This window comes from Clarias gariepinus, chromosome 2, assembly GCF_024256425.1.
Source record: "Clarias gariepinus isolate MV-2021 ecotype Netherlands chromosome 2, CGAR_prim_01v2, whole genome shotgun sequence".
NCBI classification, from domain to species: Eukaryota; Metazoa; Chordata; class Actinopteri; order Siluriformes; family Clariidae; genus Clarias; species Clarias gariepinus.
In genome coordinates, this window is record NC_071101.1 from 7,900,695 (window position 1) to 7,919,350 (window position 18,656).

The following is an 18,656-nucleotide window of genomic DNA, read 5'->3' on the forward strand; positions in this document are numbered from 1 at the left end:
GATATATCTATAATGTAATACATATACTGAATATACATATATGCATTATTTATATTTATGCACTTGGGTAAAAGCTACTGGGAGAATACAGCACTGTGACTGGCACACACGAATGATGTAAATGATTACAGCTCAGTAGATCAGAGAAACCCATTCTCACAGTGAGTATGTTTTACACACACACACACACACACACACTATAATGTCTGCTAAATGATTAAGAACAGTGCAATGGCATCATGAAACATAGCTGCCTGTGAGGACACACACACATACCGTACACACGCACACACTGAGGTACTAATTGCTGTAATGCATTGTGGGAATTAACACATAACTTCATTGTTTACTCCTTTACACCATTGTCCTGACACATAGCAGGAAAATAACGAACACATGATGTCATACCAGGATCGCTGCTCATACCGTACATCAGCAGAGAAGCGAAACTATTCAATCCCGATGGTCCGGGTGTCCAATCCGAAATTCATATTTTAGCCGTCTCCCTGCTCAGCAAATCATGTGACCTTCCATGTGACCCCTATCAGCCCCTAATATTTTAGAGAGGACCTTAATTGTCATCGGTCATGCCGGCGATGGGTTTACCAAACATTTAGTGTCGTCTCATACAAACACGGACACAAATAGGCTCAGCAGGATGCCGCAGGACGGCAGAGCCGAGGATGACGCCGTGGACAAGGACGAAGTTTAAAGGACAGGTTAGGAGTGGGCGGGTTGGAATTAAACAAGGCAAAATAAAATGACAGTGAATGTCAAATCGTTCAGTCTGAAGAAGTGGACCCTAAACCTAGCATAGGAAATAGGTAGACGGAAAAAGCATGAGCACGAACACGAAGATGCATTAATGTCTAAACACGGATGACACTGGGTTCAAGGAGCAATAACCAACACCTGGATTCGGTAATACTACAGGGAAGTGTAGCATGTATAAGTAAATTGAATAAAGTAGTTAGATACTCCAAACTGCCCTTAATCATTGGTAATTCTTCTAAATATTATAATTTAAGGGAAAAAAGGGAAAATAGACAAAAGAAATCCAGCATTCCTTAAACAAACAATTAATACATACAACAATAACCTCAATAAATTAATACAAATAAAATATAATACACTATTTCTCAAGTAGGATGGGATGCTAGCCAACATTTAATGCTCTTAATAGAGATGCTAGTCACCCAATGCTAATTGTAGCAAAGCCCCATTTTAGCCCACACACTCTAAAACCTGATTTCAACCATTAAGAATGAAGCATCAAGTCAGGAAAGCGTCAAAGCACCATGAAGATCAACGTGGACGGGTAGCACGATCCCCGCGGCTCACTTAAAAAGCTAGACTAGAATGCCGAAGTGCATTCCAAGTGCAATTTAGTACACTGCTTCATTAAGTTGTGTGCAGAATTAACTCTTGGCACAGAATGACCTCTTCTATATTTTAGACGCTGGCAAATAATGAGCGTGAAAGCCATAGTGATCGATTGCACCCAGATTTGCAGTGATTGATTTCATCATTTCAACTATTCCTACAACAGTATCATATCAATATTGTCATTATATTAGATTACAGTAGATTCCAAGACTCCTTAGAATTATGAGGGTAAGGTAAATGATCCTCACTCTGGCTGAAGAATTTACTTTAATTAACTTTCAAAAATTGCCAAAAAAAATTCATCATAATCTTGCTTTTCAATAACCGTTGTCAGTCTGTCAAGAAGCTTTCGTATTCCCTCATTATTATTATTTTTTTTTTACGCTGAGCTGCAAGCCACAAATGCACTGCTGTCTTCAGTTCTTCATCAAAAGTGAATCTTTGTCCTCATAGAGCTGCTTTCCGGGGATCAAACAGGAAAAAGTCCAACAGAGCGGAATTTTTGGACTATAGGTAGGACGTTTGAACACCCCAAAGAGTCAACAGTGTGTGCAGACGTGCCTCGGCATGGAGATTACAACGCCCTTGGATAGAAGTCCAATCTGAAGTTTAGGCTTCAGCTCCTCAATAAGCATCTCACTGAAGCGAGCACTGTTAATTGTTGAACCTTTTCCCCCCCGATAATGTTCCAATACTTCTGGCCCTCGAGAATCCCAGAAAACTGTAAGCGTTGATGAATTTTCCAGCCGTTGGTTGGTTGACTTTTGAACTTTTTCTTGGTTGGCGATTGAAGATGTTTCCATTCTGTACGATGCCGTTTACTCTCAGGCTCGTAGTGATGAATCCGTGTCTCGTCACCATGATTCTCTTTTAGAAATTTTCACCTTCTGTATCCATTACCACACACTTCTTTGCGACAAAACACTTTCCCTACACTGTGCACAGTCTTTATAAATAATTGCTGTACTGTACACCCTGGTATGGCGTCCATTTTTGCTCACATTGCATTTACAAATGAACTGACGTGACATGTTGACACTTGAACAGCAATGGCTTGAGGAGACAGTAGCCTTGAGTGGAAAGCAACGAAAAGGCAAAGCGGCCAACAGAAGTTTTAATGTAACCAGAGTGCGGATAATTTTCGACTCGCCATCGTATTTCAACATCTGCATAAACTACACACTGGCAATTTGCATGATCTGAATTTTAAACCAGGATTTATCACCATTATGTTATGGATAATAAATAGGTTTGTCAGCCCTTGGGGGCCCCCTACTGGCCTGGGGCCCAAAGCAGTTGCCAGCCTTGCCTGGAGACAAGCAGTGCCTGTAGTCATCGACTCTGAATGCAGCCAAAAGTGATGATATTAAAGAAAGCAAGATTTTACTCAAAGCTTAAACTCAGTCTCACAATAGACCAAAGCAAACTCATATGCAATGTAATAAATGAGTTTCTCATATTCAGGAGATACTGGAGAAAACTGCTGAGATACTGTACATTTTACAATAAAGTATCATTCAATTTAAACATATGTGATGAGAAATAAACTTTAGCACCCATTCGGGTGTTGCGGCTGATTCATAATGCAGATAAAAATCCATATAAAAAAAATAATAAAATAAATTAGAAACTACATAAAAAATAAATACACACAATATCTGAGGGTGACGTCAAACGTGTGGTGAAGAATTAATGCATACTGCTAACACGTTACCCGAACATGGACACACACACGATACACTGCACAAATAGCATTGATCTGTTCACCTGCTTTCTTATGAAATGTCACATTTAATAAAAAATAAATACTTTTGGAAATATTTTTATTCCATTTCCAAACAAGATTGAAAATGGATAAGGACCCAGCTGCTCGATGGGACGTCCTCGAGCGGGGACATGTTCCCGGATTTACAGCTCTGATGTCATCAGTGCACATTAATATTTAAAATGATCTCATGGACAACTTTTTAGAATACTCGGGGTGTTTATGGGCATAAATTCATTCAGCTTTAGCTTTATGTAGGCAAACGCCTAAGGTATCGTTTCTGAAGCTAATTAGTGAGTGTCCTTTGTAGCCATTAAGATTGGACCGAGCACCGAACCATGTGACTTTACATTGTCATTTAACAAACAACAAATATTCAGCTAGTCAGAATTTTCGCAAATTTGATCTCCTTTCTTCTTATCATAGACTCGTCCATCTCTAGGTTTACGTAGGTCAGTGCCAAGATAACGTTGCTCCAGCTAATTAGACTGTCCTTCATAACCTTAAGGAGTTTGAATTGGATTCTCCGGCGCACACTGATGACATCTGATGGATGCCGATGATTGTTTAAAATAAAAACGTGATCCAGAAACATGTCCCGCGTACAAAAAATACACACACGTCTTCGTTCAGTAAGCAGTAATAGACTAATGGCTTTTACTTTTTTTTTATGAACAGTAATAAGAAAATACCTCTGTTATTATATGTTAAAGACATTTAGATGAGGTCGACATGTCGGTCAGTAGCACGTACATTCAAATGGAACTGTTTAAAAGGTTATTTTATCACGACATCCCTTTGAAAGCTCGCTTGGGACACCAGTATATTATCTTTATATCTCTATATACTTCTCACTATATAATTATTGTACAGTTTTATTTACATATATGCATACAATGTTTATATGTATAACGTGAATCTCACCACCCTTCTTATCCTTCAGCAACCTTTATGATACAGTCTGGTTGATCATCTGACCCGTCTGAGGTCTTTTTTCTTTTAAAGGTGTGGGGTCTAAGCTACAATCTAATTGGCCGTTTAAAACAAATGAAAAAGCCCTGATGAAACCTGGATATCAGATTGAACGAATCTGATCGGTCGGATGCTACCTGTTATGGTAAAGCTAATATATGGTGTAGATAAAACCTGGCCTTGTCAGCCAATCAAAACATGCATATTACGTTTTGTTTCTGGATCGGTTGCCTGACCATCTGATGGTCGATGCCTTTTGAGGTTCAACCTGAACTTGGGGTCAATCTGATTGGTCAGTAGATATGGTGACTGGTTCTATGCCCTTTTCCTCTTGTCGGTTATCACTTAGGCAATTCGCTCGATCCTTGGTTCCCAGCCGAATCTGATTGGTCAGTTCCTGTGTTGGGGCAACTCTTTATTAAATTGCCGATGAACTGAATGATCTTGATTGGACACAGATACGATTGGCCAACTCACAAATAGTGTAAGATTTATCGAAAGAACAATTGATCTGTAAAGTGGAGAGCCTCCAAGATGCAATCAGATCAGATCGCCTTGTGATGCAGCGTAGCCCTGAAACCTGCATGCTAATCTGCTATTTGAAGTACTCAAGGCCAGCGACAAGCAGGAACTTCTCGAGAAAGAGCTCGGAGTCGAGCACTGCGATGTGAGCGGCTCGGCCGATTAGAGTGTTAGCGGTGTTGGGTAAGGCGTGGAACACGTTGTGACGGATCACGCGACACTGCGGAGCGTTCATCAGCGGCCTCAGGAGGTTGTTTATCATCTCGGTGTACACCGGACCTGATGGAAGATACACACACAAACACACAAATTGAAATAAAAAGAGTGAGACAGGAAGGTAATTCTGACTCCAGAGCTGTGATGAGACGACACCCCAGATGTGAATCCATCTGAACCCTGAGTTGGACCCCAACAGCTGCATTTCAGGTAAAATAATCTCATTAAAAGAACCAATGTAAATAGAGGCAATTTTGACCTGCAGAATTAGAATGGAGCTATGTCATTAGGATCGAATTAAAATGATGTCATTAGGATCAGATTAGGATCACAGAATTAGAGACAATTTAAAAGGAGAGGAATTTAATTCAATTATAATGGCAATAAATGAGGGAGGAGGGGAATGTTTTACATTCCTGAGACTCACACTATCAAAATGTCTCACGCTCTTTATCATTGTCTCACTTTCCGTCTTTTCTCTGTCTCACCTCCCTCTCTCAGTCTGTCTCTTTAATTCGCAGTCTTAACTCCCCTTCCCTGGTTCTCACAGTCTTACTCTCTCTTTGTCTCATTCTCTGCCTCACTCTTTCTCGTGGTCTCTCTCTGTGTCTCTTTCTTTGTCTCACTCTCTTCCATTGTCTGATTCTCTGCCTTACTCTCATTGTCTCACTCTCTCATTGTCTCTATCTCTTTTTCTCATTATCTGCCTCACTCTCTCTTGTCGTCTCACTTCCCTTCTGTCTCATGGACTCACTCTCTCTTTCTCTCACTGTTAGTTTTACTCTTTCTTTCTGTCTCACTCTTTCTTTGTCTTTTCTTGTCTTAGTATTTGTCTTACTCTCTCTCTCTCTCTTTCTTTTTCTTTCATGATCCCCCTTTGTCTTATTCTTTGTCTCACTCTGCATCTGTCTCACTCTCTGCGTCTTCCCTTGTCACTCCTGCATGTCCTCCCTCACCACATCCATAACCCTTCTCTTGGGCCTTCCTCTTACTTTTCCTCTCCTCTTTCTGTCTGTATTTCTGTCTCACTTTCTCTCAGTTACATATTTGTGTCTGCCTTCCTGTAACACACTCATTGTCTTAACCCCATGTGTACACTCGTCCTCACATCATGCAGGTGATGTGTATACACTCGATGGGAAATGTCTGGTAGAGCTTCAGGCCGTGAACACACTCCTGGTGCGTCAAATGGTTAACACGCTCATGATGTGTGTGTGATGTGACACACACACACACACACACACACACACACACACACACACACACACACACACACACACACCTGTGGTCCTGTCCTTCAGAGCGCTTTTGCACAGCTCTATGCGGGCTGAGTGGAAGGGGACGTACCGATCCTGAGGTGATGCTACCAACACCACATTCTTAAAGAACTGCAGGCCTGAAACACACACACACACACACGCACACACACACACACTGCATCAGGATTTTAATCATATAGCAAACACTCAAAATTATTTTACTCAGAACTGTCCAAGTTTATTGTTAAATCTTACTTACCATTTTCCCAATAAATTATTATTATTATTATTATTATTATTATTATTATTATTATAGTTTCTTGCACCAAGTTAAACACTATATGTTTTACACCTGCTTTACAAATGATCACCAAGTTTCAGTAAAATCTGTGTGTCTGTGTGTGTGTGTGTGTGTGTGTGTCTGTGTGTGTGTGTGTCTGTGTGTGTGTGTGTCTGTGTGTGTGTGTCTGTGTGTGTGTGTCTGTGTGTGTGTGTAGGTGTGTGTGTCTGTGTGTGTGTGTTGGTGTGTGTGTCTGTGTGTGTGTAGGTGTGTGTGTGTGTGTGTGTGTGTAGGTGTGTATGTGTGTGTGTGTGTGTGTGTGTGTAGGTGTGTATGTGTGTGTGTGTGTGTGTGTGTGTGTAGGTGTGTGTGTGTGTGTGTGTATAGGTGTGTGTGTGTGTGTGTATAGGTGTGTGTGTGTGTGTGTAGGTGTGTGTGTGTAGGTGTGTGTGTGTATAGGTGTGTGTGTGTGTGTGTGTGTGTGTATAGGTGTGTGTGTGTGTGTGTGTGTGTGTGTATAGGTGTGTGTGTGTGTGTCTGTGTGTGTCTGTGTGTGTGTGTGTGTGTGTGTGTGTAGGTGTGTGTGTTTACCAGGTTTCTGGCTCAGTGTGTACAGGAAGGTCTGCCGGGGGTCCTGGTGGTCTCTGAAGGTGAGCTGAAGCAGCGATCCAGACTTCTTCAGCTTCTGCATCAGCCACAAACCTAAAACAGTAATGTTGCTTAATTTTTAAAGTTATTTGGTCGATCGGAGGCAAAACACACACAGTGCATGAAACAAAGTGAAGCAGATCGATTCTCTGACTCCTTAACATACTTACAGAAAAAAAAAATTGACACGATTCTGAGAGTAAAAACTCTTATCCCAGTGTTTCATTAGTACTTGGACACCATCAATATAGAAGGTTTTTTCAGTAAACCGGAGCCAGGCATTAAACTGCCTGTTTCACATGTGAAACGCTGGCCTCCCAGGAACTCCTTTAATGGCCCAAATATGTGAAAATGGCTTGGAGTGAGGTCAGGACTGCACAGGGGACTCCCAGCCGAGTTCCTGCAGCGTGCAAGTGGTGTTGGTAAATGAGACAGATGTGGCTCTTCTGCGAGGTGGAGACCCGTTATCTGCCGATTTTCCACTTGCTGAATGTTCATGGGAACGACCAAAGGGCTCCGGGATCGTCATTTAAGGACATATTGGACGACCTTCTTAAAAACGCTCAGCGGCTTAGACACCCATCACCGTACTGAGCTTGAAGGCTTCTGTAAATGTCAGTCGCTTTTATGCCTCCATTCACCAGAAATGTCATCAAAGGTCTCGGATTGATCTGAACGCCCCTTGGATTTAAAGACAAATAGTGATATCTAGTGTTGCTTGCTTTCTTAAAAATTTCAAGCTGCTCACTTCAGCCGTTTTGGAGAGATGATTTTATATTTCTTTCCTGAATATCGCCGTTAATATTATAATCATTTAAAATAAAAATTATTTATATTTACTTTATGAGTATTGATACTAAAATTGGTGGAAGCGTCGAGAAGCAGCTGGCCTGTAAAAAAATGGTGCTTAAATGAAAGCATTCTGGTTTTTGGTAAAAAAAAAAAAATAACAAGCAAAGAATCTGTAGTGTCCGTAACCATGTCAAATTTATGCCGATATCTTACCAATTTAGCATTTTAGACTAAAACACTTGTTCAGGTTTAGGTCTAAATCGGCTAAGTTTCATCTGAATGACAGTTAAGATCGTTAAAAGATTTGAATTAAAAAAACTATGCACATAAAAGGGCATGAAACTGGATTTAGCAAATGTGTTTCTATTTAATCTGTTAAAAGTATAAATGTGTATATACAAAAAAATAACGAAGCTTGGATCGGGAGATAAGAAAGTCTGTGTGCATGTTGTTCTTGTACCACATCAACGCATAAACCAAGTCATTTCCTGTAAGGACGTATGGTGTGTGTGTGTGTGTGTGTGTGTACCTGTGCTAACCAGCGTGCTGCTGTTGAACAGTGTACCGAGGTGAGGTCCGGACAGCGACAGGAAGGTGTGCAGTTTGCTGAGGTAGCAGCGGAATCGAGGCCTCGTTAACACTGAGCGGATGATGACGTTACCCAGAGAGTGACCTATAAAACTGCACACACACACGTTACAAATTACGCTTCAGAGCAGACAATCAGATCAATAATGAGTCACTGAACAAAGAGACAATTTTCAGACATTCGCTTTTTTTCTACACCACCACGATGGTTCAGCATGAAGGAATCATGATGTGATGGAAGAGTAGACTTAAATACAATTCAGCCTTAATTCACAGGGTTTAACTAAAATATAACATTAACTGTTTATTATTTACAGCCATGGGACACATGCACGTTAATAAGGATCGTTCGGTTTTTATGCAATGAATTTGCTATTCAACAATTCAGTATAATCTACTAATATTCCTGTATTCCTTAAAACCTGCTGGATCCGTTTTGGCATAGCCAGTTTTTCATGAGTTGTTGTTCACAGGCTACTGAAACATGTTAAAAACCTAATTTAATTCATGCACGCTAAAAACTAAACCCAGAAAGAAGGTGGGGAATCATTCTGATCCAATATTTCCTTCTTTAATAACTAACTAATGCTATTGGAAACAGCTGCTCCCTTGTTTGCTGGCTGGAGTTATTACTTTAGGTGGCAACATGAAGCTTTGGAATGTCGGGTTATATTTACTTATACTGTAGTCACCCTCATGCTTAGAAAAAGAACAATAAGCAAAAAATCTAAATAGATCTAATAAATGTATCTTTAACTAAATAGATCTAATGCAAAATGTTTAAAAATGAAACCTATTTGTAGAAAGACTTTATTATACATTTATTTGTACAAAATTGTACAAAATTTTTCTTCTTTTAAAAAAAAAATCAATGTTAAATTTTCTGCCACCTAAACAAGTTGGTAAATTTACACTTAAAATAAGTCAAGCAAAGTTTAAAGTAGGTTATATAATCCCATATTTGGTTTGTTTTAATCATATATTAAGAGATTGTGGATTTATTTATCTATAATTGAAATACTTTTATTTGTTATTATATACTGTATGTCCTTTTTAGCAGTGATGTTGTATTGAAGTAATCCTTATTACAGTCTAGAAAGAGATTTATTATGTATTTTAATTGTGTATGACTTTTGAGAAAGTATTTCTTTAAAAAATCATTCAAGTGGTGTAAATAATAATAATAATAATAATAATATAAAATTTCAGACATGATCTTATTTTTTATGCAACACTACCACCTGGTGGTTACACTGTAGGTGTTACGTAAAATAACAACAACAACAATAATAATAATAGGAAGAAGAAGAAGCAACTTAATGACAATGTCGTTTTTAAAAGCACCACACAGTGCATATACACAACACACTTATTGTGTGTTCGTTTATGTTCAGCTTTATACATGCATTTTAATTTTTGTTGTAGTGATCAGGATTTAATTTCTCCTTTATTATAAGATTTATACTTTATAAAGCCGTTTACTAAAACTAGCTGCTTGTCATGTAACATATAATATTGTTCTCAAATAATATCTGTTCCAGCAGAGGGCAGCGCAACGCAGTTTAAAAGCCATGTATACATGGTTTATACAGTACCCATAAAAATCATCTGATGCCTGGCATAGTGTATACGACAGAATTGTTGGGGTTTGTTCTTATTGCTGTACACAAGAAAGGACAGAGTTGCATCAGTCGGTTGTGTGCAGTGCTATTTTTTCCTGCTGTGGTGTGCTGGGGCAATGGTGTGAGTGTGGGAGGTACCAGCAGGCTTAATAAGTTGCTGAGGACAGCAGGCTATGTCACAGGAACCAGACTGCACTCACTAGAGACGGTCAAACAAAGAACACTTAATAACAAAATACCGACGTTCCTGAACAATGTCTCTCGCCCACGTTGTGCTTTCTTAACAAAACAGAAGCGCACATTGAGTACCAGACCGAGACAGGTTCGCTGCTCTAAGGAGCGTCATGGGAGGTCAGTCATTAGATCGCTCGGCTCTTCAATGGGTCCCTGCTGGGCCGGGGAATTGTCCACCTCCATGTTGCTGATGAGAAGTAAACTGCCACCGTATACTGTATATCCTCATAGCTGCTGGACAATCTTACACACAGTATGCACAATATTTGCACAAATGTATTCTCTAGACGCTGCCTCCCTGTACAAGTGGATATATAAATAGTACTTTTGTGTACTTGGCCTATTTTAATTTATTATAACCTTTTTCTTCCTTCCTTCCCCAAAGTACCTGTGTATGTTTTGGTCTGTGCTTTTGTCTGGGATGCTGCAGAACCGTAATCTCCCTGGGATTAATAAAGATTCATCTTATCTTTATCTAAACCATCTATGATATTTAAGGTCTGCATGCACACACCCCCAATTATCCACTACAGGCTGATGCCAGGCAGCCTACCAGCGGAAACAAGCATGTTCCTCCCATACCTGTTGGATTTCCTCCAGCTATGGGAAGAACACGCAAACCACTAAACCCTGGTTCCCCCACAGAATAAATGATTTATAGGTACTTGCATCACACACCTGTTTTTATATGACTTCCTAATGACAGGTGCGCTGACAGGTGTTCTGCTTTTCATGATTGACAGATCACACATCGCCTAAACGTCCTGAACGGACAGCGCAGCATCAGCACATTTGTTATGGCTGGATAATTGTGTATTTGGTGCCGGCTCGCCCCTGTAACACACCTGATTCTTCCCACGGTGAGGTTGTAGAGCTGAATGTGCTGAATGATCTCATCTAGCAGCCGATCTGTCATAGTGTCAAAATCTGCAAACGTGTCAATCTGGGGAGGGAAACATCCAGTGTGTGTGAGAGAGAGTGAATACGTGTTAAAGAGAAAGAGCATTAACATCATTGTTTTTGTTCTAGTTTATTATGAAAGTGATTCGAAAAAAAAAAAAGTTACGCTCTGCTATAACTTAAAGACTTTTTGGTAACTAGATGATGGGTTTTTAGCTACTGGATATGTACTGTATGAGGGGTGTTTAAGTCAAATTTGTGATGAGAAGTACGGTTATCAGACTCTTAGCCGCAGTGAAAGATTTAAAAGGTGCAAATGTTTTAAAGAAGGCTGAACGTCCGTAAATTACAATTCTGATCGAGGTGGCTCGGAGCGTTACCTGGTTACGTTCAGACATGAGGAAGTCGAGCCTTGAGCCCGGCAGGCCGAGTTCTATGAAGGTCTTCACCAAACGCAGGTCTGCACTGTTCCCTGAAATAATGTCATTTACAAGAACGTCTTTTAAAAAAGCTGTCATTTTATCATAGCTATCATTCATAAAGGTTTGCATTACATCACTCTTGAATTCTGGAATCTGATTGGTCAGAAGGTGTTGAATCAATCAACATATGTATTATTTTTTTCAACAATAGTCGATAAATGTTCTGTATTATCCAATTTGGTAGGATTAATCCCGAAGGAAAGACGGTACTTACCATCCAAACCGTGCACACACACTACTAGGTGGATTCCATCCTCAAACTCCTCTTCTTCTTCTTCAGGAGAGAAGTATGGGTGATCAGATGCGAGGAGAGGGAGCTCGCTGTAAAGGGTCGCTCGCAAGGCTAACTTCCCCAGAAAAGCCTCTTTAGCTTTAAAAAAACTAAAACAAACAAGATCACTCACTGTACTTACTCACTGTCACATTTTTGCTTGCACAGTATCTACGCAATACACATTTAACCAAATCTATGTTGCGACTTACTTAAGCATTCTCTCACTGATGTCCTGTTCAGTACAGAGGAAGGAGGAAGAGGATGAGATGATTCCGAAAGATCCCAAAGGCTGATGGGTAATGGGTGAGTTGGCTTGTCGGATGCTCAGGCCACTGACAGATGGTGAGTCATGAAGTACAGAAGAAAAGGGAAGGCAAGTTGGTGCACATGAAACAGACAAATTCACCACCTCCACCACTTTCTTATTCATAAATGCCAAGCCTGAACTTGGCACCTGATTGGTCTTCGCATTTCCCTCCTTCCCACTTTGCTCTTTTCCATCAGTTGGATGCTCTTGAAGGTCACTGGGTTTACTGCTAGCTTGGCTGATCTGGATTTCATGTTTTGGTGTGTCTATGGCATTCCCAAGTTCACCTTTATCAAGCTCACCAAGATGAATATCATGGAAACTAATAGCATCAACAGTGTGACTGTCAGGATCATCAGTACCCATGTTCATCATCTTGTGTTCACAACATTCAGTGTTACAAAGTCCGGTACTTTTATTAAGCAGACTTGAATCTCCATCATGTAATATTCCACTAACATCTTTTCTATCCTCATGATCAATTGTTTCATCAGGTGTTTCTTTTACTAATTTCTGAAAAAGTAATACTTCTGAGATGTTACTTATCAACTTGGTATCAGTACTGATATCCTTAGTCCCCCCCTCTTTGTAGATTATCTCATCAAAGATATCCTGATTAGATTCTTCCTGTCTGTCGACTACATTGCCACATTCTATTTGCTTTCTCATCTGGCTGGAAACCTCCAGGACAACATTCACTTGATTGGCCAGATCTTGGATAACATTTTCATTATTGCTGTCAGGGCTGCTGATCTGTGGAGCAGAAGCAGATTTGGTGAGTGTGTTGAGTTGCCGTTGCCGCTCCTCATCTTCATCTTCATAAGGCAGGGAACTAATGGAACTTAGCGAGGCTTGTGTGGCACTGGGCAGACTGCCATGGCTCTCAGTCTGAAGGCCTTCCAGGGAATTCCGATGTACCCGGCGACGACAAAGGTGCAAGGGGTCACGACTTCCAGCCACCCCGACTCGGATGTCCAACGGCCAGGCCACAGAGCTGGGTTCACTTTCGATACCAGAGTCAGAGATGACAGAGGAAGAACGCTTCATTATCTTCAACTTTCCCAGAATCCCAACTCTTGGAGGCATCTCAGACAAGGGATGGTCCAGGGGCGGAATGCTGGTGCTGTGAGGAGGTGTCATTGGTTGGTCTGTTACAGAAGAATTCATTAACAGTGGATCAAAGCTACCGGTGTTATTTGCTTGGGTCACAGCTGGGAATTCTGCACAAGTCTCTTCTTTCTTGCTGCCTTGTTTCTCAGAGATACGTTGGATCTCTAAATTGCTATGTAGGTGATTTGTAGAAGAAAATGTTGTAACATCATTGAGGTCACAAGATTTCATGTCATTTGACTGTATGAGCAGCACTTCATCACCCTTGTAAGGGTCAGAATCACTGGGTCTGACCTCTATGTATTTTAACCCAGTTCTGTCAGTATACTCTTGAGTCAGCTCTTCTTCTATGGCACTATTCCTGTCTGATCCCTCTATCTCACTTTCTTGATGACTGTCAGCATTTGGTTCAACTTTGGATCTAAACTTAGTTTCGGTTCTGTCTGGAGATGTCCTCCCATCCAAAGACCCAACTGGACTTTCCAATTCAACCATACTCCCGTCTCTGTCAAAGTCCTCCTCCCTTCCAATTAGAGCCATGTACGTGGGTAGGTCCAGGAAATCTTCAGGTGCAGACTCCTTAGTGCTTATTGCTGGTGATTGAGGTCTCATCTCCGTTGAGGGCATGGCATGCTCTTCTGTATCATCAGAATTTGTAGATTTCTGAGTGTCTGATCCTATTTGGTTTGGCACATGTGGTTTATAATCTGAAAAAGGTGAAAGAAAATCAAATTAAAAGTTTAATTAGAGTAAAATCTTTTTTTTTTCTTCAAAATTAGCCATGCATGTGTCAACTATACTAGTCATTTTACTGTTTTTTTTTTTAAACGATAAACTGGCACAAGAATACAAGAACATACGTAGAAGGTACAGTAAGTGTAAAACAGGTAAATGGGTCACTAACTAAAATAGGATTCCATAAACCACAGCAGAATAAGGCAAGCCAAAAACCACAGGTATACACGGATCTCATCCCAGCTAGGTGTGCTTTTAACTACCTAAACAGGGTGCGTCCACGTATCTGTCCTCAAAGATGATTGGCAAGCTGTTCCAGTCACCATCAATGTCAAGGCACTCGATTGGAAGAGGGGGCATATGACTGAGATACTCCGAGCTCCTCAAGTCCACAGCCAATTGAGCATGCCTACTTATACTGAAATGAGGGGTGTGCAAAACATTAATAACTTCTTAATTTAAAAATAACTAAAAACATGAAAGTGTCAATCTACTATGGTGATAGTCTACTAACAGTAATACTGCTTTTAACATTTAGAAAGGGGGAAAAAATCTTGGTGCTCACAGCTCCTCCTGAAAGGTGAGTGAAGACTCTTTGGGATGTTCAGTGAAGAAGTAGCCCTCAGAGAATCTCCTAACCTGCAGAAAAGGTAATCCACATTTAAAACCATAATTGAAACGTCCACATGGGCCATCGATCTTTTGCAGCACATGTCTAACATTTTATCTCACTTATGTGGCAATAAGAAGAAGGCTGGTTGGATGGTTTATGACCTAACAGTTTTCTTAAAAAAGGGCTGGTCTGAATTTATATCTACCACTTAATAAAAATGTTCAATAGTGGGGAAATAGCTCATGGGTTAATCTAATTCACTACCTCATTGCCCTCGGTCACTTTACTCTATCCTGAGCCAGACTTGCTAATTCTCATGCTGGAGTAATTACTTTCTATCCAGGTTCCTTGGCTTCTATTCAAGGGTGATCATAAAACCATTACACTCACTATTGGTTTTCCTAGGGTATTGTATAAGGACATTAAAGATGTATTAAAATATCTATCTGCTCTTGCTTTCCTTTTGCAGCTCTACTGACTTCTATGGTCCATATAATGTTTGTAATAAAGATTACCAAAGGAGATTAGAGATTCCCTCAGGACATTTAAGCAGAAGGAGGACCGTGGCCAATAAAGTGGATGGGTAAATGTTAGAACAGTGATTTTAATCTGGATTAATACTGCGCTAAAGTGTATCGCTAAATGTCCACTTGCTCTTGCTTTTTGAGCTTGTGGACAGGTATAAACTAGAGTATAAGTCTAAACTAAGCATAATAAGTTTATTCATGAATCTGGCACTAAATACATTTTAAGGCATTTTCATATCAAATATCAATCAGCCATAACATTAAATGCATGAACATTGGAGCCTGCTACGTTTTACAGTAGGTTCCCCATGTGCCACTGGGGCAGCTCTGGCCCCCTCGGGGATGGGCTCCACAAGGTTCTTGGGGGGTGCTGTTGTGTCTGGCACTAAGACGATGGCAGTGGATCCTTTGGTTACCTTGGGTTGCAGACTTGTTCGTCTGGCGAATCCTATGGGGGTGTGATTGGATTGCAATCTGAAGAATATGGAGGCCGGTTCAACAGCCTTAGTCTCTTTGCCTGCTGGGTTCCGTTTGTGGTTTGTACTGCATTGGCTTCGAAGAAGAGCTGGCCTTTGGTCCCTGCAGGCATGGACGAGCCTTGGATGACCATAATTTATAGTTTGTAATCAATGTTGTTCAGGTCACGGTTCAGTGGCCATAATGTTATGGCTGATCTGTTTAAGTAACTAGTTAACTAGTAAATATTGGACAACTTGAATGTTGTTTCTATTTGATTTTTAATACACTAGGTAAAAACTTTTTTATTTTAACTCTTCTTAAACTTCTACAAGTAATGAAAAAAAAGGGATCAGAAAATTATATTTGTTTTACCCACTTTTGCTGATCCAAAAAAATGAGCCATTGTGTAACCAAAAATTGTGTTATGAACCAAATTGAACCATGGGCTTTGTAGTCTGTTTCAGCCTACTGCTTACATTATTGGCTACAAGCAGTTATTATTATTATTATTATTATTACTAATAAGAGAATAATTAGGTATTCCTAACAGGTGATCCACTCACCCTGAGCTTATGGTGCTCCTGGGCGAGGTAGCTGCGGACCTGGGGATTAGGAACTGCTGCCTCTAGAAACTGCGCCCAAAGAGACGCGAGCCTGGCACACAGCTGAGAGAGATCACGAGAGATCTGCTCAGCGACCTTCTCATGACCACTCTGTAACTGAAGATACCAAGAGAAAAAATTTACCTGACATAATAGGTTAGAAAGTTAATGAAGACTTATGATATAGCACAAAGATATGTGAGCAAATACTGTACTGTATACAATTTGAACATACAACTCAACTCAGTGGCTAGTCCTAATTTCCTTTCTGCGGGAAACTAGGAGAGGTACCACGCCATAATACAGCGTATACAGAAACACCAATGCGCCTAATCTGCATGTCTTTGGACTATAGGAGGAAACCAGAGTGAGCAGAGGAAACTCACCAACCATGGGAAGAATGTGCTAACTCTCTGCAAGGACACCCAAAGGCAGGACTAAAACCCTTAACCCTGGAGGTGCAAAGCCACAGGGCTAACCACCATGCCACCCTGCTATAATTACCTGATATCAAAATGTAGATGTACTAACTATTCTTAGGTATTCTAGAAATGTTTGTGACCAATGCTGTTCTTTGCTGCTTTATCGATACTAGGAAAATTCCATCCATTCATCTAGGAACCTCTGTAGTCCAACTAGGAACCATGGAGGCCGATGGTGACCACCGTATTTATTCCCATTTTGTATGACCATGGTAGGACCTCCAGTCAACATTCTCACGCACACTACGGACAATTTGGGAACAGCAATTAGCTTGATATACATGTCTTTGGACTGTGGGAGGAAACCCACCAAGCCTGGGGAGAACATGCAAGCTCCCTGCACACAGACCCGACATGGGAATCGAACCCAGGACCTAGAGGTGCAAGGCGAAATGTTGCTAACCACTAAGCCACCATGACTGACTTGAACTAAATAAGTCTTTGCAGGGAAGATCTAAGATTGCTGTTGTTAAGGGTAATATAGCAGTACTGTAGCTCAACATAGAAATGGCAATTAAAGCTGCGTAATGACCTAATATTAATATTAAAAAGGGAAGAGAGCTAAAAACAGAACAATTTTGATTAAAACAAATTTGATAAATGAGCTTTCTGGAGTGTGTGTCACTTTTAATGCAATTCCCAATCAGGGCTTTGAATAGAAGTATGTTTTTACGAACCTGTAACTCATTGGTGAGTTTGTTCAGTGTTTCCTCAACCAGCAGCTCCTCTATGAGAAGAATGACACAAATAATCTCCAAACGTAATAAGCACACATTGCAACCAAATGTGCTTATGATCTGTATACTTTATCTTAAATAATAATAATACAAACTAATGCATGACTGAATTAAAGGCCATTGTAATATCTTACAAGGAAACTTAAGGTGAGATTTTAACATTATGCTAAAATTGACATTGAATTTTGGGACCCAATGTGTACATTTTGATCAATATATAAATGTTATGTGAACGGTGCAAGCGTACCTATCTGACCACGCTGCATTTCCGGATTGTCCTTCATCAGCAGTGTATAGTAGAAGCTCAGGCCCTTATAAGCAGCCAGCAGGAGGCGACAGAGAGTCCGGTGCCACGTATGAGCTCGCTGTAGGCAGTTCTCTGATGCCACGTAAAAACTGCCCTGTATACACACACACACACACATGCACAGAAGGTCAGGTTTTACTGTCTCCTCTTAAAATTTCTGCCCTGTCATTTCCACCAGGACAGAACAGAGACGCTTTAATAAAATCTGAAAAGAAAAAGGAAAAAAAATCTTAAAGTATACCCCAACAGGCATGCACAGCTTTAGTCAGACTGCTGATTGGACAAACCGTAGAGAGTTTGTCTGCTAGAAAGGATCATTTTCATAACAGCAGGTGTTATCTTTCAAGAGCAGCCATGACTTATATTAGAAACCACTAGCAAAATATATATATTTCATCCATTTACCCATTTATAATACGCAAGAGCTTAAACTCAAATTAAAAAGAGATAACACACCCAGTTGAGGATGTCTAAAAGATGAAAATATTAGTGTGCACGTTGCACGAGATAATTGTCATAAAAAGCTATGAGCCCAAATGAATACAGTAGGTACATTATTGTACTGTAGCACACTGGTTTTCAACAATATACCTGGAGGACCCGCTGTCCTGCAAATTTTAATTAATTCATCCTTATTTAATCATTAATTAATTGCGCACTAACTCTCTGTTTATTCTGCACAGGGTTACAGGATGCCTGGAGTCTAATTCAGGGGACTCGGGGCATGAGCGGGGTAGATCCTGGATGGGGTGCCAGTCCATGAATCATTTAAGGTAATTATTAGTTTATTTAAATAAAAAGTTAAATCATGTGTGCTGGGAGTGGAGCACAATGCAT

At 40.3% G+C, this 18,656-nt stretch overlaps 1 protein-coding gene across 1 annotated transcript in view; it reads right to left on the reverse strand.

Annotated features, from left to right (window-relative positions):
• Nucleotides 1–3,615: 3,615 nt before the first annotated feature.
• Nucleotides 3,616–18,656, reverse strand: part of fam135b (family with sequence similarity 135 member B) — an 80,535-nt gene continuing 65,494 nt past the window's right edge. The window contains exons 8-20 of the mRNA XM_053512403.1: nt 17,760–17,913; nt 17,453–17,502; nt 16,255–16,410; nt 14,658–14,731; nt 14,356–14,510; nt 12,150–14,064; nt 11,881–12,047; nt 11,565–11,656; nt 11,130–11,227; nt 8,370–8,521; nt 6,992–7,102; nt 6,144–6,257; nt 3,616–4,924 (exon numbers count right to left, since the gene is read on the reverse strand). Of these exons, the coding sequence (XP_053368378.1) occupies nt 4,719–4,924; nt 6,144–6,257; nt 6,992–7,102; nt 8,370–8,521; nt 11,130–11,227; nt 11,565–11,656; nt 11,881–12,047; nt 12,150–14,064; nt 14,356–14,510; nt 14,658–14,731; nt 16,255–16,410; nt 17,453–17,502; nt 17,760–17,913 (3,444 nt within the window). The 3' untranslated portion in view covers nt 3,616–4,718. The remainder of the gene's footprint in view (nt 4,925–6,143; nt 6,258–6,991; nt 7,103–8,369; nt 8,522–11,129; nt 11,228–11,564; nt 11,657–11,880; nt 12,048–12,149; nt 14,065–14,355; nt 14,511–14,657; nt 14,732–16,254; nt 16,411–17,452; nt 17,503–17,759; nt 17,914–18,656) is intronic.